Source organism: Canis lupus, chromosome 32 (genome assembly GCF_048164855.1).
Source record: "Canis lupus baileyi chromosome 32, mCanLup2.hap1, whole genome shotgun sequence".
Classification (NCBI taxonomy): Eukaryota; Metazoa; Chordata; class Mammalia; order Carnivora; family Canidae; genus Canis; species Canis lupus.
In genome coordinates this window covers 22,583,020-22,609,781 of record NC_132869.1, presented here as the reverse complement: position 1 = coordinate 22,609,781, position 26,762 = coordinate 22,583,020, and the positions used below count along the sequence as shown (strand labels likewise).

General features: G+C 36.4%; 1 protein-coding gene across 3 annotated transcripts in view; it reads left to right on the top strand.

The window, feature by feature from the left end:
* The window catches only part of WDR72 (WD repeat domain 72), a 221,014-nt gene that overhangs the window by 126,261 nt on the left and 67,991 nt on the right, over positions 1-26,762 (top strand). For all 3 annotated transcript variants that reach the window (XM_072808631.1, XM_072808628.1, XM_072808629.1), the window contains 3 exons: positions 2,358-2,449; positions 6,702-6,781; positions 12,523-12,724. In XM_072808631.1, coding sequence (XP_072664732.1) covers positions 2,358-2,449; positions 6,702-6,781; positions 12,523-12,724 — 374 coding nt within the window. The remainder of the gene's footprint in view (positions 1-2,357; positions 2,450-6,701; positions 6,782-12,522; positions 12,725-26,762) is intronic.

Below are 26,762 nucleotides of genomic sequence, written 5' to 3'. Positions count from 1 at the left end.
GAACAAAGAACATTTAAGTAAATGTCAATGATAATGTATTTCATATATCATCAGAAAAAGTTTTAAAATTTCATACCTCAAATCTTACCATTTAATTTATACTTTCACGTGTTAAACTGGAGGAGGCTATCAGTAATTCATTTATAAAAAGTGCAGATTAGTAAAAGTAGCTATTGTTTTTTGAATGTTTAATATCTATTAGTCATCATGTAAGTACTTTACTTACATAATTTCATTTAATATGCAAACTGGCATATAGGTGCTATTATTCTGTTCTTTGTAGAGATGAGGATATTGAGTCTTATGGAGAGAAAATATCAACTCCAAGATTAATTCAGCTCCTAGAGGCTGATTCAAAGCTGACCACCAGTCTAATTCTGGAGCCTAATTCATTATTAATCTTAACTCTGTGGGTTTACCTTCTTCCACTGCTAGAATTCAGCATAGTTTTTCAGAGTCTGATGTTAGAGGATTGAACTCAAGCACTCACTGCATATGTCCTTAGCACTAGCCTATGAGGAACTATAAAGAAATTTCTCATTTGGGTAGGAACTAATTCAAATGATAAAAATAATACACATAAAATAAATGGAAAACACTGAAGTAGGGTAAATGAGGAAAAAATCTTTGTCACATAGATAAGTATTTTGGTGGTTAAAGAGTAATTAGTGAGAGATGAAACCATCGGAACGCTTTTACAAAAGAGACATTGTTCTCACTTTCCAATATATCGTGGTAAATGGTCCTTGACATTTCCATTCTGTGATAGGAGCTCAGTTCCAGGCACTGTATGATTGGCACAGTTTCTGCCCTTAGTGGGCCTACAGTATGGTAACAAGTCTATGTAGATTATATAGGATTCAATGTTATGATTCCATCCATTAAAATGCTTCTATACTACAGGGTTTCCCATTTTCTGTTCTGTGCCCTAATAAGGAGGAAGTAGACTGATAAATTTCTGTGATCTGTATACTTACTCTTCCTCTATTTTCTTCTGTTTATTTACATATATCTATATATGTATACATGTATAAGATTTTCCTCTATTTCTTTTATTCTATTTATTTATATTTATATATATTATATATAATTTCTTCTATTTCTTTTATGTTTATTTATATAAATATAAACAGAAGAAAAAATATATATACATTTATATGTGTGTGTATGTATGTACATATATGTATGTATAAATTTCATATAGGCTTCTTTTAGTTTTCTCTTCTTTCTATTACTTAGAAAATTACAAAGAATTGAAAATATGGTAAGAAAAGAAAAGTGCAGTCAGCCTAGAGCCTGAAAACCTGGGAATAAATCCTGGTTTTGTTGTTTAACTAGCCAGGTAGCTTTAGACAAGTTACTTAGCCCCTCTGGGCCATGCTTTCCTCATTTAGAAAATGAGGTGGGTGGGATAGATCACCATTAAGATTTCTTCAGATTCTTAAAAACCTGGGCTGCTAACAAATTCTGTTTGTCTAATCAGAGCCAATGAGGGACTTTGTTACTGTTTGATGGAGGTTTTCATTCTGAGTTTGCTCCTGATAATAGAGTACAAAATGTAGAGGGTGTTTCTGGGGCCCCGAGGGGAGATTATGGGCTTTCAGCCTGCCTTCCACTAAATAGCCTAAGTTGCTGCCATCCATTACTTAATTCTTTACAAAATTCATCATTAAAACAAACACAATATTGAAGGAGTTGTTGGGATTAGAGACTGCCTCCCAAAATCAGTGACTTCAACTTTGATCTGCTGTCAGACTGTGTGTCATTTTTTAGGAAGTCAAAATAATACGTAGGATTTGTCAGACCAAATCTTTCCAACAGATTTGGCCATTTCACTAACATTTCACTGTGGTTTTGAAGGTTGAGAAATCCTTGTGTGCTTAACAACTGAGTGCATGACCTAACTGTATTTTAAGGTAAGAGCCATGAGTATATCCCTAAAGAGTATCTGAAAGTTCCTATAATAGAATCCCTGGCTAGGGTAAAGCCTGCCTTCATCAGGTCTTACACTACCTGGGAAGAACTCTGGCAGATGCCAACATATTAGAATTCAAAATATATTACATTAGTCACAAATTACATGACTTAACGTAGTGGGGCTCCTCCTGGAAAAGTGAGTCATAAGGTAAATTCGGTAAACTAAGATTCAAAACTGGGATTAAGATTTTAGGTAGGAACAAAGTGGAGAGTAAGATTTACCAAAGAGATTAATGTGGACGACGTTAAAAATAACGTGCTAAAAATAATTTGTGTTCTATTCCTGAATTTTTGAATTGGTCATGCACTCATTTTTAAATTTATTTCTAAAAATACTTTCCATACATCTTTAATGATATCCTTTATTTTTTCCCCCGCAGGTCTTTCAAAATGGAATCTGTGCACAACAAGGCAAAAAGTCCTGGGAATGAGATTTTGAATATTTCAAGCTTCTATGGTTACTTACGAAATGGTAAGGGACTCACAGATATAGTCTGATATTTTTCCTCTATAAAATAGAAAATAACTAGTCTATCTATAACTGGATCACATGCTACAGTTTAGAATGAGCAGTGTTTGCATTTATTGTTTGATTTAGTTTGCATTTCACATGGCTATACTTTTGTATTCTGTATTTGAAATATATATGATGTTTTTATTAAAATAAATAACATTATGGGATCCCTGGGTGGCGCAGCGGTTTGGCGCCTGCCTTTGGCCCAGGGCGCAATCCTGGAGACCCGGGATCGAATCCCACATCAGGCTCCCGGTGCATGGAGCCTGCTTCTCCCTCTGCCTGTGTCTCTGCCTCTCTCTCTCTCTCTCTGTGACTATCATAAATAAATAAATAAATAAATAAATAAATAAATAAATAAATAAATAAATAAGAAATTTGTTTAAAAAAATAAATAAATAAATAAATAAATAACATTATAAGACAAATGATCTTTGAAATGCCTGTAGTCTAAAATTTTCCAGCAAAAGAAATATTTGGATATTAAATTAAGGTCACATGTGATTTATGGGGAAGCTTATTACATCAGTATCTTTATTACCAAATAAATGATTATTATATTAGAGAATTTTATAGCTTTTTCAGAAGGTTATATAATGGTCCTTGAATTCTTCTGAGTAATAGTCTTGGTGTTTAGATTTTCTTTTGAAGCCAAATAGCTAATTTATCCTCAAAACCTCCTTCTCTAAATCTTTTTCATTCAGTAAATGGCAAAACTGCCCTTCTAGTTGTTCAGGCCAAGAACTTTGGTGTAATTTTGACTTTCTCCTTTTTTCAAAACCCACATCCAATCTTTTAGTAAATATATTGATTCTACCTTCATAATATATCCCTGATTCTGACTGTTTCTCTCTACCTATGTGACCTCCCCACCCCGCTCGGTAGCCTTTATCTCCCCCTGCCTGGACTACCCTGGAAACCTCCTAACCACTCCTCTGCTCCTATATCTTCTTCCCATACTCTATTCACAATCAAACAGCCAACATGACCTATTGGAAACTAAGTCAGAACCTTATGCTTCTGTTTAAAATGTTTCAGCAGCTTCTGTTCCACTCCAAATAAAAGCCTAAATAAATAAATAAATAAATGCCACAGTCCTTAGGATAACATATAAGGCCCTTTATAACCTGGCTGTTCTGCTTCCACTATTGCACACGATGCCACTCCGATCTGACCTCATCTCTTTGTTTGTACTTATCCCTTGTTTAGCATGTTCCAGCTACATTGGACCTTTTACTCTTACCCAAACAGACAGGCAGGTCTTAGGGGCTTTGCACTACTCTTCTGCTGCCTGGAATGTTCTTTCCGCAGATCCCAGAGGCCAACCTGCTGCATCCTGCCTCCACCTTACATCTTTCATTGTTGCTCAAATGTCATTTTATCAATCAAGGTGCTCTTCTTTCTCCTCAGCACACTCTATCCCATTCCCTGTTTTACTGTTTTCCATAATTCTTTTCACTCTCTGATGTAATATCTCTCTTTTCATTTGCTGTCTATGTCCTGCTACTAAAATGTAAGCTCCATGGGGGTTATTATTTTTTTATGACAGCTTTATTTACTACTGTATCCCTAGTTCTCAGAACAAAGCCTTGAAGGAATTAAGCAAATACCTTTGGATTAATGGGTGAATAGTAAATAGAACAATCATCTTGGAAATAGATGGCTGAGGTTTAAGATCTAGTTTTGCCACTTACCACTTATGCAGCTTTGGGCATGTTTTTTACTCCTTTAAAAGCAGTATTTACTATATTTGTAAAATGTGAATAAGATTCTAGACTTGGTGTGCATGGTGTATCCAAAGTTGTGCAGTAAATGATCGATACATTTACATGCTCTGAACAATAGTACATAGGGGCCTGCCTTCTCAAAGTTATTGAAAAGAATATTTGGAATATTTTAAAGTGATAGTTCATTAATAGCTTCCAATTTTTGAGTGACTAGTATATTCAAAGAATTATGCTCATGGCTTTACACATACTATCTCAATATATAAACAAACTTGAACGGTAGAAGGGACCATCTCTGTGGTATCCTTAGGAAAACTGAACTCAGGGAAGTTAGATGACTCACTCAGAGGCAAAATGCTGTTGAGCAGAAGAGTCAGGCTTCCAGGTCAACCCTGTCTGGTCCCAAACCACTTGCTCTTTGCATTATGTCAGCATGCTTCTCAGTTATGATTACAACTGTTGTCCCCTCTAAATGGTCCCAGCCTGGGTTGCCTGCCTCCTCCTTAAGTAGTAGCTCTCCTTAGGGCATTTATCCTTGTTTTCATTTTCTATAACATTAATAAAAGGATTAGAATTTAAGGCGTTATATAAGTGGTTTCTGCAAAGACCAAGAGAATTGCTAAGCAGAGCCAAGGGGGCCCCAACCAGAGCAGTAGGAGCAACTAGTGTTATTATTGAATAGTGTCCCGCCTGTTGAGAGGTGGCATTTATAGCATTTCAGATTCACTCAGGTCCTAAGGAAACATGGTTTTGCGTTTTAATAATTGGAAGATGGGAGGTGAAGGGAAAGGAGGGGTTCACTTTATGCTATTAATTTGGTAGAGTCAAGCCTAAAGAATAAAATAATGCTCTGAGGTGCTCATTCTAAAGAGTTGACAGGAACCAATACCCACTTCTGTCAGCAAAAATGGTGACTCAGTAATATTGGTAAGCCTGGGGTGTTTTCTTTTTATCTTTCCCCCTGATGTTGCAATTAATTCTTTAGCTCACTGACATTGCCAAGAGAAGTTGGCTCTCATTTCTACCTCATATTAAAATTTTAACATCACATTAAAGTGCACTGTGAAGTACCCCATGATGCCAGTAAGTAGTTACAGTTGAGACCAATATTTAGCTTTGATGGTAGAGTCACAAGGTCAACAGAATGAGAGAAGGGGGGGGAAGGAGAGAGATCAAAAGAAAATTTTCTCTTACCTGCTGTGCTCATGAAGCAATGGAAAATATGACTTCAAAATCATAATGCTCCATCGTACTTACATGTTTTATGCACTGGTCTTGGTCATTTCAAATTCACATCATATGTTCCATCAGGGAAAAATAACGATATCAATAACAAGTCAGAAGTTTCTTATATATCTCTATAACATTCTCAGTTCACATTATGTTCAATACTTTCTATCACACTTCCCTTGACCACTAATGTGATATGTAAAAATACATGTATAAAATATAAAACATTTAGAAAATATATATTTGTACATATGTACACACATGTACATATCTATTAATGTATAAAATGGTAATTCAATGAAAAGCACACTGTACTAATACTAAAAGAGTTGATGCCAGAATTTCAAACACATATTAATATATTAATTTAAATAGACAATTAGAGTAATTTTCCCTCCAATGCAAGCCATCATCATTTTTCCTTATCTCACTCCCAGGATCTGGCACCTAGATAATATACTTTAGCCATCAGAAAGCCTTAATTGATCAATTTTTCATTTGGATGATAATATGTACATTTTCAATTAATGAAAAGGCACTTATTAAGTGCTTTTTTGTGTAGGGGGCTGCTGGACACTCTCTGGATCAATTTAAATAAACCAAGCTCTAGCTCACTCTTAAAATTTCACACTGAACATTAAGGCAAATAGATAGAAAGGACATTCAAAAGGGCAAACTTAAGAGAAACAATACATAACAAAATGAGTCAAATTAAAACATAAGTGCTATATCTATTGATCAAAGTAGTATAGCTGGGTAAGGACAAATCAAAGGAAATCTTTTATATGATTTCCATGTGATAGGTGCTGATTCATGGGAAGGTAGTATTTCAGGATCTATTTGCATGAGGGAGGAATTGTAAAATTTGGCAATCTGCTTTGGGTGGGATCATTATTCATTGTACTCCATTGCCAAAAGTTACAAAGATGGGTTTAGGGCATAAGGATGAATTTGATTTGATGTAAATATGTATTAGCATAACTGCTAGAAATACATATAAATTAGTAAATGGTTCTTGACTCTGGTCACACATGAAAATCACCTGAGTTACTTTTACAAAGTACTTAATGCCTGCCCTCTTCTCCCCCCATGGCTGATTAAATCAGAATTTTTGAAAGATTGAACCTGGACATTGGTGTTTATGGAAAAAATGCTCCCCAGGTGATTCTAACAGGCAGCCAGGGTTAAGGATCATTGGGTTGTATCCATTTTTTAATACTCTTGAGATACAAATATGTTTTCTGTATTTCTAGGTAAGAATGAATCCCATACACCTGAAGCTGATATTTCACTTTTGAAGCTAATTTCCTGTTGGAGAGACCAGTCTGTGCAGGTATGATACAGTGCATGTTCTTGAAGTTATTAGAAGAGCTCCTTGCTTTCCTTTCCATTCTGTGAGTGGTTCATTCATACTGCCCTTAACCTGAGAGTACCCGTAAGTGGCTACTGTTGTCCTTACAAAATATTTCTTCCCAGGGCATTTCATGTAACAGGACTAATGCAGAGACTGATAATGAGGGAAAAAGTGAAAAATGACATGTGCAAGGACACACCAGATGAGGTGGGATGAATAGAGGGCCTCAGGAGGGAAGGTTACTGTTGTTACAGGTAACTTATTGCCTATTGAAATTTCGGTTTGTTAGGGTACCTGGGTGGCTTAGTGGTTGAGTGGCTGCCTTCAGTTCAGTCATGATCCCGGGGTCCTGGGATCAAGTCCCTCATCAAGCTCCCTGTAGGGAGCCTGATTCTCCCTCTGCCTATGTCTCTGTCTCTCTCTCTGTGTCTCTCAGGAATAAATAAATAAAATCTTAAAAAAAAAAAAGGAAAGAAATTCAATTTGTGGCCAAATTGTCTATTATTTGATTTCAACATTTGCCATGACATAAAATTTCCTAGGCTTAGGAATTTGGTATGGGTACTAGGAATCATTTTTCTACCTTGAGAGTTACCTCATCCGTAAGCTGCTTGAGAGAACGGGTTTCTTCAAGGCCCAGTTTAAGTCCTTTTATCTCTTTGAAGGTTTTTGTGGATCCTAAAAGCTTACCAGGTAGCTTTGTACATTGTACAATAAATATATGTGCATTGATTAAATGAATGATTATCAGAACTTTATTCTCCTTCATGAACTTAATAAATGTCAAATTTGCAAGACAGGCATAGCAATAATTCCAATTACAAATGTTTATTCTTAGTTACAGGAAAACAAAGAGTGTTAGGACACAGTGTGGGGTTGACACTACAAAACCAAATAAACACAGTTGGAATGGGAAACTTGTTACTATGGCCTACAAGTTTCTACATGATTTGCCACCAGCCTAACCTCTTCATTCATCATTCTCCCCTGAAGCTCTAACTAGCCACACTGATGTTTTTATTTACAATACACAAAGCTCATTTCTACCTCAGGCCATTACGGTGCTCTTGGGCTGGAATTCTCATTTTTCCATTCATCATTTGGGTCTTTGCTCAAAAAACAACTCTTCAAAGAAGTTTTCCCTGATTCCCTGACTCATGTTCTCACCACACCCTCCCCTACCCCATGCCTCTAGTTACCAGGGCATCACCCTGGTTTTATTTTCTTTGTTGCAATTGTTTTTATTTATTTATTTTTTTAGATTTTATTTATTTATTCATGAGAGACACAGAGAGACAGGCAGAGACATAGGTAGAAGTAAAAGCAGGCACCCTCTGGAGAGCCTGATGCAGCACTTGATCCCAGGACCCCAGGATCACAACCTGAGCCAAAGGCATACGTTCAACCACTGTAGCCACCCAGGCATCCCTGTTGCAGGCTTTTAATGGAAGTGATGCCATTTGCTTTTTTGCTTGCTTATCTTCTGTCTTCTTGCTGTCCTAGAAGTTTGCTGAGAACAGGGACTTGGTCCATCTCATTCACCCTTCCATCACCAATGCCCAGAAAAGCAGTAGTCACAGCAGCCTGTCAATAAATATTTAATGAATGAATAAATAGCTATGCAAAAAGCCTCTGTGACAATCAAATAAACATTAGTACATGTTGACTTTATCAGCATGCTAGCGATCAGTTAAGAGTCTCTATTAAAGGTAAGATTTCTTTTCCCCCCAGTAGCCTAAGAATTCCTCAATGAGGGGGGAGAAATCATGAAGGAAAAGAATTCAACAGGAAATTTATCCTGAATTGCTCTAACTAAAGATCTTTTGTAATTGTTCATTTGACCTTCATATAAATTTTAATGTGGTTTGGACATGTTTGGACTAATGGACCTTTAAGGTTCTATGATTGTATGACCTTGTGTAAAAGTCTGGCAGTGTGACAAACATTACCAGAGCACTTATTACTCACTTTATAGGTAGTCTAAGCTTCAAAGTTCTTCTCTCATCTCTGCCACTAACCTGATGAATAATTCTGGAAGATAAATGTAACTTGTTGATTATTTTCCTCACGTGTAAAATGGGAATGATAATTCCTGGGTCCTTTGGGAACAACAGAGGCTCTTATAGCCTCATTTAAATGCTTCATTAACCAATCTTCCAATACCTTATAAAGCTGTTCATTTAAGCAGTTAGTCAAATCATGTTAAGCTGAATCTACTTTTTAACCTATTTTAGGTGGTAATGGAATGCTTCTGTAAAAGAGTAAAATCCTATCTCAGAAATTGAAGAGGTGGTACTTTATGGAAGGGGGAAGAATCTGTTAATTTTGCAGATGAATGAGTTTGTCTAGAGATTGTCTCTTTTGCTTCTAATGCATGAAATTTACCCAACAGAGAAATAAAAGCTGGAAAAGCAACAGTAAGGTTTTGGGATTGCTAATTTGTGTGTTTCTGAAGCTTCACTAGATTTTATAATCTAACACCAGTGGGTGAAATCATGATATCCATGTCTCTAGGAACAAATATTGCTTTTACAGGAGATGATGCAAAGACATGAAAAGTTGATGTGAAACTGAGTGTTGAGAAAATGCTTTTCTCCTAGAAAATCGGGACATTGGAACCACAAGCAGGCCACAGGAGATCTCATGAGTCTTCATAATGCTCTGTGCTATTTTACAGAACTTTGCTATGTCCAGGTTTTAGCAGAAAACCATTAAAATTTTTAGCTTTCCTAGGCATAGTAATACTCTAGTAATAAGTATATGACCCAGATTTGTGGCTGTCTCTTTCCAGCCAATGGATTTGTAAATCTTCACTTAAATCTGTACGCATTCCCTCATAAGAGTGTAATGCTTTACACATCTGTCTTTTCAAAGAAAATTATTTCTATGCATTTGGAAGACAGCTTTATAGCCATAGTGCTTTCAGTTCTAGCTCACTATTAAATTCAAAAAATTATATAATATATTGTCTAAAAATTTTATATTTTGTTGGGGAAAATTCTATCCCTACTAACTACCTTCAAAATGTATCTACTATATTTATGTACTAGAGAGATTTAAGTATTGATAGTCAGAAATTATCAATAAATTCTACTTTCTACACTTTATATTTTGAGTACAGAATCTATTTCAATTCCATTAGCATCTATTTAATACCTACTGTATACCAGATACTGTGATAACATTATTGCATGCTTATAAGATGTACCATCTGTCCGTGGATTGGAACCATGCTGAGTATTGATTTCACACTGAGTACAAAGTGTGGGTTTGAGTTTGTTGCTAATTGGGTGTATGCCATTCAATATTCGCTTTTAAGTTTTGTGACTGAGTATCCTATTCATTATGGTTAATACGTTTTATTCAATTATTTCAACTTCCTCTTGTTTTCAGTTGTACTCATTGTTTATTTATTATTATTTATTCTTATAATATGCATTGATAATGGCAAATATGTCAACAAGCCCCAAAATACAAAGTTAAAAATGTGGTCATGATATATCAATTCAATAATTAGAAATATTCAATGAAATTGCATACATCCTTACATATTTTTAGGAAAGAATATTGACCCAAGCTGTTATCCAGTGGTATCAGACATTCTAAATCGCATTGTAGTTGCTCCTCAGAGATGGTAATAATTCCAGTGCGAGAAGGCAGACATGATCCCATGGGAGCATATGGCCAATCTGCACATTCTGAAGGATAGGCCACAGTCTGGATGTTTTATAGGTCTGAAGATATCAATATCCTCCTGATTTATAGATAGGGACAAAGCAAGTTCCATACAGGTTTCTGTGATTGAAAGTTTTCATCCTAGCCTTACTCAGCATCATGGACTTTGTTTTATGAGGAAGGACATGAAGTCTCAGAGTAGTATATGACTTGGCAAAAGTTGCCTTTGTGATAACTGTAATAGTTGGATCAGAAACTCGGGCTTTCTCATTTTTGATTCAGAGTTCTTTCTACCATACCATCCTCATCTTGGAAGTAGTGTTATCAAATAAAATGTGTGACAAAATTAAAGCAAAATAAATTCGGTGATGCAAAATTGTTCATGAATAATTAATATAGTTTGTCCCATCATATGATATACATAATAAGCACGGTTCATTTATTTTAATAGAGGAAAGTATATGTTTGTAAATATATCTAATACATAATATATATATATCATCACATGGTAGATATTAATGCATGATTCACCAGTATCATAATATGTAGAACTGTATGTTAGAACCATGGTTTGCAATAGTTATTACAATGTTGAGTATCTCATCATAGGATATGCATAATAAGGATCCTGTGCCTACCTGTATTGTGACAGGAAGTCCTGCAGTGTTGGTAGACTTGGTAGCAATAGTAAAAACACATCCTCTATTAGCCTTTTTTCATAACCTACCTAAGTATTTGAGTGTGAACATTGGAGTACACAAGAACAGGGGATGATCAGAGATCAGGAGGCTGCTCTGATACTTTTATGTAGCTTCCTATATTTAAAAGTCAAGCACCCTGCTCCTTCTGCCCTGGCAGGCAGTTCAAGAGAGCATTTGCCATCAACGTAAGCTAAGCTCTCTGAGTGTCCCTGGAACCTGAAGATTGCATGTGCTACCATGGCACATACAAGACTGAATTAATATTTAGCTGAATACCTTTTCTGCTTTTGATGTCAGCATCTCTAGATCAGCTGGTGTTGTTCCACTCAAAGCCCTAGCTGAAGGTATCCTAGGGGTAGACTGGGGATAATGCAGAGGGGATGGTGGCAATGGTGGAACATGAGTCAACTTGACACAGGGCAGTCTTCTGAGGGAAAAAAAGAGTAGGCATTGGGGTGTGGTCATAGGAAAGATTTAACTGTCACCCAAAGAAGGATAATAGAAAAGTGTCCCAAGTTCACTGACATCAGTGGTGTCCTTCCTATTGTCTCACTGATTCGGCTCTTGGCTTTATTTGAATTCTGCTGGACCTTGCCTCATATTTTGACAGGAAGAGACTAAGCTGCATTGTCACTGATGTTTTACTAAGGAATAAAGGTAAAGAAACTTGGGAGGACATATAATACAAATAATGTAGAAATCAGGGGTCAGAAGGCCTGTCCACCATATCTATGGGATATAATATCCCAGGTTCTTCATTTTAAAAAAAAGAAGATATTGGATTAGATGCCTGTGACAAGCATTCCCCTTCCCCTCAACCCAATCACCGATCCTTGACTGGATATATACAATAATTGGAAGGAAGGCTTTGAACTCTGTAAAACCATGTACACCTACACACAATTTAGTGAGATTTATTATTAAAATCTTGTCTTTAGTTTTCTGTATTAAACCTAAGTTTAAATCAAGTGTTTTTAGCTAAATAGTGCTTTAGAGCCAGACATACTTCGAGGAGATAAATTTGTCTTTATGAGCAATATAATATCTTCAAATTAATTTTCTTTATCTTCTGGTGGGAAGAAAGAATCCTAAAGAAAACTGAGGACTCCTTTCAACTTTCCTTTTAGAATCTCTAGTGTTAATAGAACAGTGTGAAATGGTTTGGGTTCCAGTGCTCAGTATCTGCATTTCAATTGTTTCAGATGCTAATTCTAGTGGAAGGGAGTGGTCCACTTTCTATGAAAACTATTTAAGTGAAGATGCCAGGCTCTTAGTTTGATGTAAGACTCCAAGCATTTGTAATAATACTAACAAAAAATTATTAAAAAAAAAAAAACTTTATAGGTAACGGAAGTAATACAAGCTGTTCTCTTGGCGGAAGTTCAACAGCATATGAAGACCTTGAGTAAGACACCAGTCAGCAGTCAACCAGTGTCCATGACAGAGGACATTCACTGTGAGATGAGGCAGATCCTGCAGAAGACAGAATGGACCCAGGGGGAGGAGATACAGTTACAGTGTGCTACAGACACCTGGCCTCTGCAAAGTAAGTGCAAAATTTATTGGCATGCACTTTCATCAGAACTTTTTCAACTACTTAGAGTGCATTCAGAATATGAGTTCACAATATATCATTTCTGCAAAAACTGAGCCAAGTGTCCTGTTTCTGACCTATTCTCCTATCAGTTTCTTCTGATAATTTCAAGTTTCTAAAAAATTTTTCTAAATTCTATTATAATCAATAAATATTTTCTAGAACACAAATTGAATTTGTTTATAGAAATATTTTCAAATTAAATAATTAAAAATGAAAACAGGATTAACACTAATAGCTTAATGACATATGTTAAGAATACCTTCATAATAATGGGTCCTAAATTTTTTCCACTTGATTACCTTGAAAGTAGCCGTGTGCCAGCTTTTTTTTTTCTTTTCTAAAAATAAGAAATGTAGTAGAAACTAAAATTAAACTGATTTATAGGTGGACCACTTGATTTTGTAACAAATTTTGTCATTGTAACTTCATAATGATAATGTTTATGGTTCATGGCTAGCAAGTGAATCTCAATTTCTGCTGTAAAACATTAATTGATTTTTGAGCCCATTAGCTGTGACTTAAAAAAAAATAGTTAAAAAGAAAGAAGACAAATTTTTCTTTTTTTTTTTAAGATTTTATTTATTTATTCATGAGAGACAGAGAGAGAGAGAGAGAGAGAGGCAGAGGGAGATGCAGGCTCCATGCAGGGAGCCCAATGTGGGACTCAATCCCAGGTCTCCAAGATCACGCCCTGGACTGAAGGCTGCGCTAAACCAGTGAACCACCCAGGCTGCCCCCAAATTTAGTTTTCAACTTCACCAGTAAGCTTTTGATGAACAAGTTAACTTATAATTAAATATTTTTTTTTCAGGGAAACATGTTACAAATTTACATGTTCCAGGTTGTTAAAAATTATTAAATATTTCTTTAGCCCTCAGAAAGGGATTTTCTTTTTATTTATTTGGGACTCAGAAAAATGTTGCTATATTTAAAATGTTGAGTCATAGAACAGGTGTCATTCTTAAAGATCTATTACAGCTTTTTCTTATTATTTTTATAAAATTACTGATTGGGACAGCATTAAATAGTGAAAAAGGATATTCTTAAAGATCTATTACATTAAATAGTGAAAAAGTATATGTAACAGGGAAAGCCTTCTTAAGCAAAAGCCAAAGATCAAAATAGATAGAATATTTCCTAGTGCCAAGAAAGTCACTGAAGATGGTAAATTCAATAAGCAATTTGATAAAGCTCAATGGCAATTTCAAGTCATTTGTTTGTCTCTTGTCCAGAAATTAGCTTTAATTATCTGGTAAATCCACCCACTTACGGAGCTCATTTGATCATATCACGTAATTGTAGTTGTATTACACCTTTCAAGCAAGAAGAGAAATGTCCTTTTTTAAATTAATTTTCGGTAAGTGCATGGGGGTTCTTGATTCATTTGGTGAGGCACCTGTAGTGTCATTATGTTTCTTCCAGCTCCCCAAAGACCGCTCATATCATTCATCATATGTTAACTGTCATTAGGTGGCATTTATATGCCTTATCCCTAAGCTTGAGTTTATACCTTATCCTTTGGCCCATAACCATCGTTTCTGGGTGAGAAATTCATGGTGGGTTATCAAGTTGAAGCTTTTAATAAGTTCCACTATCACGTGGCTTACCCACTATTTGAAGTTTCACCAGATTGGGCTGTCTTCTGTTCCCAACTAATTTTCAGGTATAAGAAATATACTATGGAATTTGGTGTTGTCATGACTAAAGACATCTGGATTTTAAGTTAGATATTAACTATCTTTGGATCATTACTGAATGAACCTTTTCCAATAATTAAAAGAAAATTAACATTAATTGGTGATAACATTAGAATACAAAGATATTAAAGTTGCTTTATATATTGGTGGATGAAATTTAGAATATTTTATTTAAAAGAAATGAAACATTCACAAATGCTGAGCACATATTTTTGTGGGAAATACTGCCTGTTGGAAAATACAAACTGCAATTGCAATTAAGTGGAAACACATAACATGCACTAAAAAGGAAAATTTCCAAGCACTATTATAATGGATATTAACATTGCCTTTCTTTCTCTTTATTTGGAAAAAAACAAACAAACAAAAATTGTTTTTTAAACTAGCCAAAGAAATTTAGTAAAATTACAGGAAAGTTTTGTACCTTTATTAAGCTGTATGTACTGCATTACTGGTTAGATTTAAAATAAATAAATAAGTAAAAAAGTGATTTTATTTATTTCAAATGTCCTGATTCAAAGGTTAAGGGGAGGGCAGCCTGGTGGCTCAGTGTTTGAGCGCCGCCTTCAGCCCAGGGCGTGATCCTGGAGACCCGGGATCAAGTCCCACGTCGAGCTCCCTGCATGGAGCCTGCTTCTCCCTCTGCCTGTGTCTCTGCCTCTCTTTCTCTCTGTATCTCCCATGAATAAATAAACAAAATCTTAAAAAATATATAAAAAAACCCACAAAGATTAAGGGGATGGTGTAGGTACTATTCACCCAGGTGTGATTATTCCTCAGAGTTTATAGGCAAATTTACTTAGATCCAGTGTCACTACAACCTATTACCAAATATCCTTATGACAAATGGTTTATGTTGTTTTATTTTCAGATCCTTGCTCATTTGTCCTTTGTGAGCTCCTGCCCTCATCCTTCCCCAACATCATTTCTTTTATTCTTTCTTGATTTCTTAGCTTTTCTTCTCTCTCTCTCTCTCTCTCTCTCTCTTTGGAAGATTTTGTTTATTCATTTGAGGGAGATCGTATGCATGGATGCACACTGCAAGGGCTGAGAGGTGGAGGGGAGAGGCAGAGGGAGAGAGAGAATCTCAAGTAGACTCCCTGCTGAATGGGGAGCCCACTGCCGGGCTGGATCTCATGACCTGACTCTAAATCAAGAGTTGGAAGCTTAACCAACTCAGGCACCCCTTGGTTTCTTAGTTTCTTAATGCATCTTATTAGTAAATTGTTTGGAAAGTAATAGATGGCTTTATTATGTGTGGATACTCAGAAGCTCCTTTTATGCTAGAGTGGAGTACATTTGGTTGATTTGCATTATAGTAATATGGCAATAATAGATTATAAGGATTATAATAGATTATAATAAGGATGGCAATTACTGTGCTCTTAATATACTCCAAAAACTATGCTAAGTACTTTCTGAATGTTACCTTACTTTTCCCTTTAATTCTTGCATAATTCATATGAACCCTGACTTTCTGCCCATCATTTGAGTCATTTGTGTAAACAATTTTGCAGTTTTTTAAATGTCCATGTTCATAGAAATGAAGCTTCAGAGGAGCACTGAAAAGAACTACTCTCTGAAAAAGAGATTCCCATATGCTACCCAGGCTTATCCTGAGAAATTGCCTCTGTACATTTTTTAACATACTAATTATTTATCTTTCTCAGACACATTAAAATAAATAGTATTTTTAAAAAGTCTATCCCTATGTCTGCTATCTTCAATGCCACTAGTAGTGTATATCTTGTACTTTGAGACATTGTTTCTATTATTATCCCATTTTTCAAAAATGGATAAAGTGGGGCTTAAAAGAGTTGATGTGCCTTGTCTAGAGTCACAAAATTAAAAAAAAAAAAAAAAACAGGGAGGCAAACCCATATAGTCTCTTAAACTCTGTGTTCTAATCCAGTAAACTGCATTTTCCATACTGGCAGCATGAAGGAAATTTACTTTAAATCAGCATGATCTGAGAATTGAATAATTTATTGAGTGTTTTTTCTTAAATTTTTATTCTCCTCTCATAAATCATACTTTCTATTATCAAAGAAAATGCAGAGTGTTCAATCATTGCCGTCTCCACCCTTATAATAAAGAAAATCACCAGGTTTCTTGGACTTTTTGAACATGAGATTCATCTAGAAAGCAATGCAAATCAAGTGAAGTAAGATTTGAAGTATAATGTGTATTTGAACTTTACAATTTTGTATCTTATTTATTTTTGGTGTTTTCACTTGTTACATTTCACAACATGTATTTTATTTGAGGTCTTAATATTTGTGTATCAATATTTCATGGAATTTATGTGTGCTGGACTTTATCTGAGTTTACATTTTTATAACAGTTACATTGCTCTCTTTCTTCATCTATTTAATAAGAAATTGTAGAATTAACATTCACATTTGAAGCTCAGATTCATTGTTTTAAAAACAGCAGTGGTTTCTGTTATTAAAATGCATTTGAAAGTTATTTCCCTTTATTTTTTTTTTTTGAGTGTGATTTGGATCAGTTTAAACAAGTGCTCTAAATTGTTCCATTAAATAAATTGGTTGAAATAGAAATGGAGGCTTTGTAGATAAAACTGTCACTTTGAAATTATTGGCTGAATTTAAATTCACGTTAAACTGTGTAGTCATGAAGATGATGCATCAAATATGGGTACTGCAAATAATCTTTATTACATGCATCGTTTTCAAAGACTTCTCTACAAAATTAAATAATGAAAATGTGCTCTTTGTTTAAATAAAACCATGCATTTGTGGTAAGTAAAGGAAATAAACATCTACTCAACAGAACAGTTTTCTGGTCCTGGTACCCATCAGCAGAAGGACTGGATCAGGACAGGCTTCCTCTGCCTGTTGAGTTTCTTAGAAGGATATCTGCCTAGTTGTGGAAAGGCTTTGAAACTACCTCACAGGGAAACTTTCTTGACTGTCTTTATAGTAAATGCATCTTCCATCCTCTGTGAGCTCTCCAGGCTAAACAAGAAGGCCAATGAATTCTTCTTTATGGAAGCAGAAAAGTAATGGGGGACATACCATTGAAAGCCTTGAGTGTCATAGTAAGGTCTTAGGCTTTCTCTCTGAGCAAGATAGAAGACGATTTAAACAAACAAAGGGCACATATTTGAATGAGATCATGTTGCCTGCAGTTCAGGGGCCAAGGATAAAGGCAAGGAGACCAGTGGGGAGGCCATTATGCTAACCCAGATGATGGCAGCTTAGAAAAAATATGGTGGTTCTGAATGTGTTTTGAAGGTTCAACTTACAGTATTTGCTGATAGATTAGATATGGATGAATAAGATAATGAAAGTCTATACTTATATTTTTTCAAACAAAAAAAGATTTGATACTTGTTGACCCTGGTACCCTGACTTGATGCCTATGTCAAGCAGTGCAGTATGACTCACATATGGTATTCTAGGTATATTGAAAGAAGAGTGGAAAACCCACTTAACAGAAGGCTGTCCCTGCTGTGTTCAACTGTCCCTGTCTAGATGACCTATAGATTTTATTTTCTAGTATTAACTAAACTAACCATCAGAAAATGGACAAAAATTTCTTGCCAAGAAATCATGGATTGAAGATAAGACTGGTAATGCAAGGTTAAGCAAAGAAGATGTAAATGGCATTGCCAAACTTACCTTAAGCTACATCAGGAGGTGTGTATGTGTGTATGTGTGTGTGTGTTTATATATGTTTATGCATGTGTCATAAAGCCTTCTTAGAGAAAAAGATGTTTAATCCAAGACCTAAAAGATGAACATGATTTAGCCAAGGAAAAAGTTGGAGTGGGAGAAGATAACTGTTTGCTAAGAGTACGGAAGACACCTATGCCTTTTTCTTCTCCTAAGAATCATCTGATTAATACATGTAATGAATAAGGAACCTGGACATTACAGAGAAACCCATAGGCTTTTAATTTGTTCTCTGGAAAACACCTGTGTCCTCTTTGAATCTCATTGCTCCAATGCCTTCCTTTCCTAAGCCTCAGCCTTCCAGAATAACGATAAAAATAATGACAAGAAAACAGCTAACAGGGTAGCCCGGGCGCGGGGCGGGGGGGTGGAGGGGGGACAGGGGAGGGGGTGCTGCTCAGCAGTTTAGCGCTGCCTTTAACCCAGGGCGTGATCCTGGAGACCTAGGATCCAGTCTCATGTCAGGCTATCTGCATGGATGGAGCCTGCTTCTCCGTCTGCCTGTGTCTCTGCCTCTCTCTCTCTCTGTGTCTCTCATGAATAAATAAATAAAACTTAAAAAAAAAAAAAAACAGTTAACACTAATGTGGCTTAGTATGGTTTTCTTTCCTTAAAGATTTTATTTATTTATTAGAGAGAGAATGCGCGCACAAGCCTGGGGAGGGGCAGAGGGAGAAGCAGACTCCCACTAAGCACAGAGGCTCCATCTCAGAACCCTGAGATCATGACCTGAGCTGAAGTCAGACACTTAACCAACTGAGCCACCCAGATGCTCCAGGCTTAGTATGTTCTAAGTACTTCACATACCTCAAATTATTTGATCCTTTATTCCATGGGAATAGGTAGTATTGTATATGCATTTCCCGGATGAGAAAATAGATATAAAAAAGTTAAGTATCTTGCCTAAGGTCTTATTACCAACAAACAGCAGAACCAGGTGTCAAAAATATTCAGCATGGCTTCAGAATTTGGGTTTGTTGTCCCTAGTGGGCATTGCCTCCCACTTAACCACAATTCTCCTTCACTATCTCTAAAGTTAACAAATATTTACCAATGTTTATGTGCTTCCTATATGACAGTTACAGAGATAGACATTACCCAGGTTGGGGGTCACAAGGCAGCGGGAACCCAGATACTTGGCAAAACAACAGGGGAAGGATTCTCATGAAGAAATAAATCAAACAAATATCCAATAGCTAATTTCTACTAACCTTTGGGTGTGGCACTATAAGCTATTCCACTAAAGATGTACTTAATACTAAAGCCTTTTATTTAGAATTTAAATTTATATAAATATAAGTCCTAGTGGTTAAAAAACAGAAAGTTCCACACCTGGGAACTAGAAATGTTAGAAGTAAAAAAGATTCAGCATACCCAGGGGTGCCTGTCTGGCTAGTCAGTAGAGCCTGCGAATCTTGATCTCAGGGTTGGGAGTTTTAACTCCATGTTGGGTGTAGATTTTACCTAAGGTTTTTTTTTTTTTTTTTTTTTTAAAGGTTTACTATATATATATAGTAAATATATATATAGTAAAACACACACACACATATATATATATATGTGTGTCAAAGGGGGTTTGGGTTGAGTTGGCAGAGGAAGAAAAGAGGAAATATAAAATTTTATTTTTACAGATCAATTTGAATTGCATAACCTTACAGAAAGATCAAGGTATTCATATGTTAGATGAAGATGAATTTATTTATGATAAGCAAATCAGTTATTTAGACCTAGAATACATTACATACCTTTCAAAAAACACAGTTGTCATTTGGATTTGAATATATGTCCTGTATTATTTTTAGCTTCCTGTAAAACTGATGGAGAAATTTCATCATTTCCCTTTTCCCCTATATAAATTCTTCTGAACTTCTCCACTGCCTCTGCCCTCTCTGTATCATCTACAAGATTGCATTGCCTTAGAAAGACTGATAGAGTTCACTGTTCTTTTTCCAAAAGTAGTTTCATCTTTCACAGAGATTGAGATTGATGATTTTCATCTTGGCATATGAACTAGAGTATTTCATCGTCTTTTTTCCTCATGAGCAATCAGAATGCCAACCTGGCCCGACTGCACACAGACGGTAGCATCAAGGAATTGAGTTAAATATTTCCTTGGTAACAGTTGTGCAGGCACCACTTTATTGATTATTGTCTGCATACCCATTTAAATTTATTGACAAAGAAAAAGTGATCTAGATTCTGTCGCTGAAATCGATGTGTTTTGTACTATTGTTCTTCTGAGCTCAGACTGGCCTCCCAACAGTGACCCCTCAAGGACAGGGGTCAGGTCTATTTATCTTTTTTCCTCCCATCCCTTAGGATGATGCTTTACCTAGTAGCTGGTAATAAGTGTTTATTGAGTGGATGGATGAATGGATGGACCATGGGATACCATATACTAAAGATTCAGCCAACTCCTAATTAGTAAGAGAAAAGGGACACAGGGAAAATCAGCTGATTGCATTTCTTTAGCGGCTGGCCATACATAGGCTTGAATACCCACTGAAATTGTGTTTTCCAATCGTCACCATCCTTGGATCAAGTGATATACACAGCAGGCTCACAAGAAATTAAAAATAGACACAGGAATGAATCTAGTTTGTAACCACACAGAACACTTCTCTTTCCTCATGGTTGATTGTTTGGCTCTCCACTACTCATTTTGTCATGATTTGATTTCAGTCTGAGGTTTTTAGAGGGCCCCAAGCCTCACTTGAAATGTGTCCACTTGTTCCTCATTCTGCTACAGTTCTCCATGGGAGTATTTAAGGAGCTGCCTCAAACACTCTTTCCTTGGTATTTGGATTCACACCCTGGGTTCTGGCTTGTATGACTCCCTTGGGACTTCTGGCTCACTCTTGATCTCTTGTAGCCGGTAGTCCTTATGCTGCTAAGTGAGTCCTTTTGACAACCTGTTCAGCTGGGTCAGCTTCCTCCCTATTGATTCCATCCCTGAGCCTGGAACTTGTGTGCTGTTAGTTCCTCCATCAAATCCAATCCCATTAGCCAATATGGATATGCATCCCTAGTTCTGGAAAAAAAAAATGGTACAACTAAATTCCTTGAGATAAAAACAAAACAAGGATTTAGTCGGCTCTGTATTCTCAGCAGATAGCACAGTCCCTGGCACATGCCAAGGCAATCTTGCTAGAGAATGCTGGCTGAAGAAAAAATGATCCATTTCTCTCCTCATGCCATTGGAATATGCCATTCAATCAGAATGTCATTCACTTTGCTGGCAGGAGCCTTATTTTTCCATTTTAACTCATCAATGTATCTGCCCAATTTTCATTCTTGGAACAATCTGGATAATTTAAAAAATCTCTTGGTAAGCACTTATGTCTAAGGTTCAATGGAAGGTACTGGAATTTTCAGTTACATTACTTTTTACACTTCTTATATAGCCTTCTAAAATGGTGTATATCATCTGGCACTCTAATTGTTTGTTATTTGCCTTTCCTTCCCACCTCTCTGAACTCCTTGAGGGCAAAAGTTGGAACTTATTAATCTTGTGCTCCTAGCTGCTAATGCACCACGTGGGGCATGATGGGTGCTCATTAAATGTTTGTTGCCTGAGTGAGCAGATGAATGATGAATGACAGTGACAGACATATATTAAAGAACTAGTCTAGGCAGAATGGAAGAAATGCTAAATCATATGTTAATAGTCTGTAGGTAGGAAGAGAATGGAAAAGATCATTAAAGGGGTGACTTTTTTTTTTCTAAAGTGTTAATTCAGAGGTATTTCTTCAAATTTATCTATTTAGTTTAGGAGTAATTTATCTGTCTAGAAAGCCACCGGGAAAAAATTAATAGTCAGATGTTTGAAGGCAAAAACACCCCAAAACAAAACAAACAAACAAAAATTCAAAAAGCAAAAAACAAACCAACAACAAGGCAGAGTACTTCATTTTCAAACTCTGAGAAAAAGCTACAAGAAATGAAGGCAGTTAGTTTAAAGAGTTGTTACCTTTCTTTTTTTCTCTTTTACCTAATACAAGTGAACATGGACTTTTCATATGTACTGTCCTCCAGCCAGACAGCCCTGCAAATCTGGGGGCACTGTAAAAGTGCTCCTTAGCAGAATATATGTAAGAGCACAGTAATGGTGAATACCTTTCAGGCCTCCTAGGTTTATTTTCATCTGAGTGAGGTTGGTCTTGGAATTTTAATTTTAAATTTTAACCACAATTTTAGTATTGTGGTTTTCAACTCTCTCAATCCTAGCATGGAGTCCATAGCCAATAGTATGTGATTGCACCCCCCCCCCTTATAATCTTAAAATGAAGTTCGTAAGTAATATAACCTCTCCACATATATAATTTATATAGAATTTAAAGAAAAAATAAAGAGTAAGTAATTTATGATAAAATAACATGTGTATCAATAGGTAAAAGCTTGGGCATGACCACACTAAAAGATATAATAAAAATGCTGACCAGCACACATCCGATTGCTAGGACACCAGCTGTAAATGCAGATTCCACGTGGTGGTGGTGTCAGTGACATAGCTCTGCAGATGGATTTTCTTGGCAAAGATATGGACAACAACGACAACAACAAAAAAGATATGGACAAGAGTGGCCGCCAGATTTAGCCATTCTTGATATACAGGGTTAGTGGCCTTCCTGGAAAATTCAGGATATATTACAAACTTTGAAAGATTTCTATGTGTAAAATAAAGTTAAGAATCTGAGCTCAGGAGATGATAAACAGGGCTTTCAGTTTCATGAACGTCCAATGGAATATGTGGAAACCATGTAAAATGTCAGGACAATTTTTCATTGTGAAGGACTGTCCTAAGCTCTGCATGACTTCTGGCATTTCTGGTCCCTGTCCATTAAATGCCAGCATCTCCACAATCATCGGGGAAACCAATGTTCCTTGGCTCAGCATTTCCTAGAGCATTCCCCTAGGGGGCAGTACCAATCCTGCTGAGAACCACTGCCTTCTGGAAAGGGATTCTTAGGTATTCTGAGGCTCTCCTTGCTTCTGTCCCTCCCCTCTTGTAAAAGTGCATAGGGAGATAAAACCAAATAGGTAACCCCTAACTAATTAAAGAAGTTCCTTTCTTGGATCCCTCATGTTTGTTCCTTCCTTTGTGCTCCACCCATGTCGTTTATACTTCAGTCATAGCACTTCCCAGTCTGTGTAGTAAATCCTCTGATTAAGGTTCTGTCTCCTCCATTAGAAAAAGGACTTCTTGTCCTATTATTTCACTCTCATCGGTGTGTCCTCCAAGCTTGGCTCTGGGCCTGGCATAGAGTCAATTTGTTGTCTGATTAAATGAAGAATGTGTGTTACTGAGCTACTAAGCATTCTCCGAGGAAGTCATCAAAGAAACATCCAAAATTTTCTATTGAAATTATTATTTTACAATACAGAGTAAACATAGTTTATCTTAGGATTTAAAAATTAAATGAACTAGGTTCACCTAACTGGCTCAATTGATGGAGTGGGTGACTCTTGATCTTGAAGTTGTGAGCTTGAGCCTCATGTTGGATATAGAGATTAAAAATTAAATAAATAAATAAATGAACTATTTCCCCCATCTGTAAATTGAGAAAACTGGAAATGAGAATAATGGTTTAAAAGAGATACATACATTCATTTAAATGATTAGGGACATAATTCCAAAACCTTAGCTTAGAACATGCTAATTTTGGGGCACCCCCGGTGCCGCAGGGGTTTAGCGCCGCCTGCAGCCCGGGGTCTGATCCTGGAGACCGGGGATCGAGTCCCGCGTCGGGCTCCCTGCATGGAGCCTGCTTCTCCCTCTGCCTGTGTCTCTGCCTCTCAGTCTCTCTCTCTCTCTGAATGAATAAATAAAAAAAAAATACTTAAAAAAAAGAACATGCTAATTTTTTATGTATTTTATCCATACAATTAGTATTCAAAGTATATTAAAATTATATTTTGAGATGTTCATAACATCTCTTGACCTATGCAAGATATTTCCCTTGGTGTCTCTGCATCAGAGTAGGAAATAACCAATTGTATTGATCAATCATCCAGCTGGTAGGTCCATCCTTCGATTCGTCAATTCATTCTGCCTCTTTTTTTTTTTCCTAAAGACTTTATTTACTTATTTGAGAGAGAGAGCACAAGCAGGAGGGAGGACCAGGCTCTCCACTTGTCAGGGTTCAATCCTAGGACTCTGGGATCATTACCTGAGCCAAAGGCAAATGCTTAATCAGTTGAACCACTCAGGTGCCCCTTATTCTGCCTCTTTTGAATATTTTATTTGATAGGTGCTGTGCATTCTATTTTTCAAAAGGCAGAGCCCTGTGAACATAATGAGACCACAATGCAATATGAGATACTAAAGTTCCCATTGTTGTGTAAGCATGGAGAGCCACCTGAGGATGACTTTTTGTAGGTTTTGCACAGGACTAGACATTCACATGTGCTTTGGAAAACAGTGGTGTGGCAGACATGAACTGGTGCACTGCTTAGATCACTCTATTAAAAAGGTCTACTTGCCCAGCGGTGAGGAGTGTAGCTAGCTGACAACTTCCAGCTGTTGGCACCTCCAGGACCCCTCCCGAGGTCATACTCTTCTTGGAACAATGGCTGGGCAACATGGTGGTACAAGGGCCTAGCTACTTTTAGCCCATACAAGCCTCTTCTAACAATCAGTCCTTGCTTTAGAGTTTCCTTTGGGCTGAGAGAGACTCTCTCAGATCTGCATACTGAGTAGAGAGGTACTTATCCAATTACGTTTTTGCTTTTTTTCTTTCACAAGTGTTAATCTCCAGGAAACCTTTTGCACTTCTAACTCCATCTTAACGTCTGTTTCTGGAAGGATCCAAATAACACCAATGAGAAGGAGCTTGGTGCAAGAAGGATATTTCAGGCAAAAGGATTAATAAGAAGAGATAAGGAATGGTTCTCATGGCCTGGTCAGGAAATGGAGATGAATTTGGTATGGGCAAGATACAGGAAATGAAGATGCTCTAGTCTGGATCCAAAAGATGCAGCATCTAGAATGTAAAGGTTATGGTATGGTGATTTTTTTCCTGTAAGATAAAGGGAACTATTATAAATTAAGAGGAGAAATGAGACATCTCTCAGTGCAAAGTAGAGAATGGATAAAGCAGGAGATAGAAAGAAACCCTTGTGTCCAAGTCTTGACAGAGTACTTGTTTAGTATTTTATTTGTAAAGCAGAACTTACTTAGTTGGTTTTTTTATTGCCTGTTTATGAAGCTAGGTTATTTAGATGGAATATTAGTGCTTCATGTCTCACATGGGGAATACATTCACATAGAGAGAGAAATTTTGCCTCCCTACTTTTAGACCAAACACCAAATGTCAATCAGGATCTGTCAGTCCAGATCACGTAACACCTCCTCAGTTGCTATGGTTCTTGTTGCTAATTTGAATTTATTTATCTTCTTTTATATATGATCAGTATCTCAATCTCTACCCTCCTTGGATCACTTCTTAATTTTTTCCCAACTTGTATGTATTAATATTTGGTCTGATTTCTCATCTCCTTTGGATGCATTCGTATCATCACCATTTATTGACAAGTTTGGGTTTCAGCATCCATTTTTTTTTACCCTTTTTTTGCGTGTGGATTTATGTAGACATTACTGACCTCCTTTTCTACAAACATCCTTAACTGAAACATTAAGACCAGGCTTATTAAGTGTTTGCTATTAGACAGTTTCCAGGAATAGGATATATTATTTCTTTACCATTTAAAAACTCTTGATTTAATGAATAGAATTTTAGCAAAGCAAGGTAACTTTGAAATGTGCTTTTCCGTGTGTTTATATTAATATCCAATGAATAATTTCAAAGGTTAAGCTTCATGATCCATCTCTTCAAGCCATCTACTTAAGTCTAGAGTCATTACATCACCTGCTTTCCTTACGCCATTGATTTATGTTTCTTTCAAACTGCTGAGATTGGGAAGTATCATTTATTTTTTATATGACATCCCCTGCACTATGAAACAGTGTTTCAGAAGGTTATGGCAAAATACCTGTAATGCAGTACAGCCTTGGTTGCTCACCTGTGTGAATGAATCAGTAACATCCCCATTAATGTTTGTCTATTCTCATAATACTGGAAGGGAGTAAAAGGTTTTAATTGTTCTTTTTTTCTGTAGTAAAGATATTGGGGGGGGAGGGTGGAATCCCCAGGTAATAGTAGTATTCAGATACCATAATGTGTCTAGGTTTAATGCTGAAAGCTACAAAGGAGTTTTTAGAATTTTCTTAGGGATCACACATTTCAAGCTCTCCAAATTAGCTAAAGTCTCTTTACACTCTACTATGAATAAATGGCCATTTCAGGACCCCTAAATTATCTATTTAAACATTATTTTCAGAACCAACAAAAAAAGGTAAATTACTTTCCAGATGATTAGCATGACTTTTCTAGAACTTAAATAACACTTTACTGTTCTCAAAAGGTTTTACCGTATAGTTTTATTTCTCCTTGCAGATATCTAATGAAGGGAGACTTTGCCCATTTCTTTTTTTAAATTTTTTTTTTAATTTTTTTTTTTTATTCATGATAGTCACACAGAGAGAGAGAGAGAGAGAGAGAGAGGCAGAGACACAGGCGGAGGGAGAAGCAG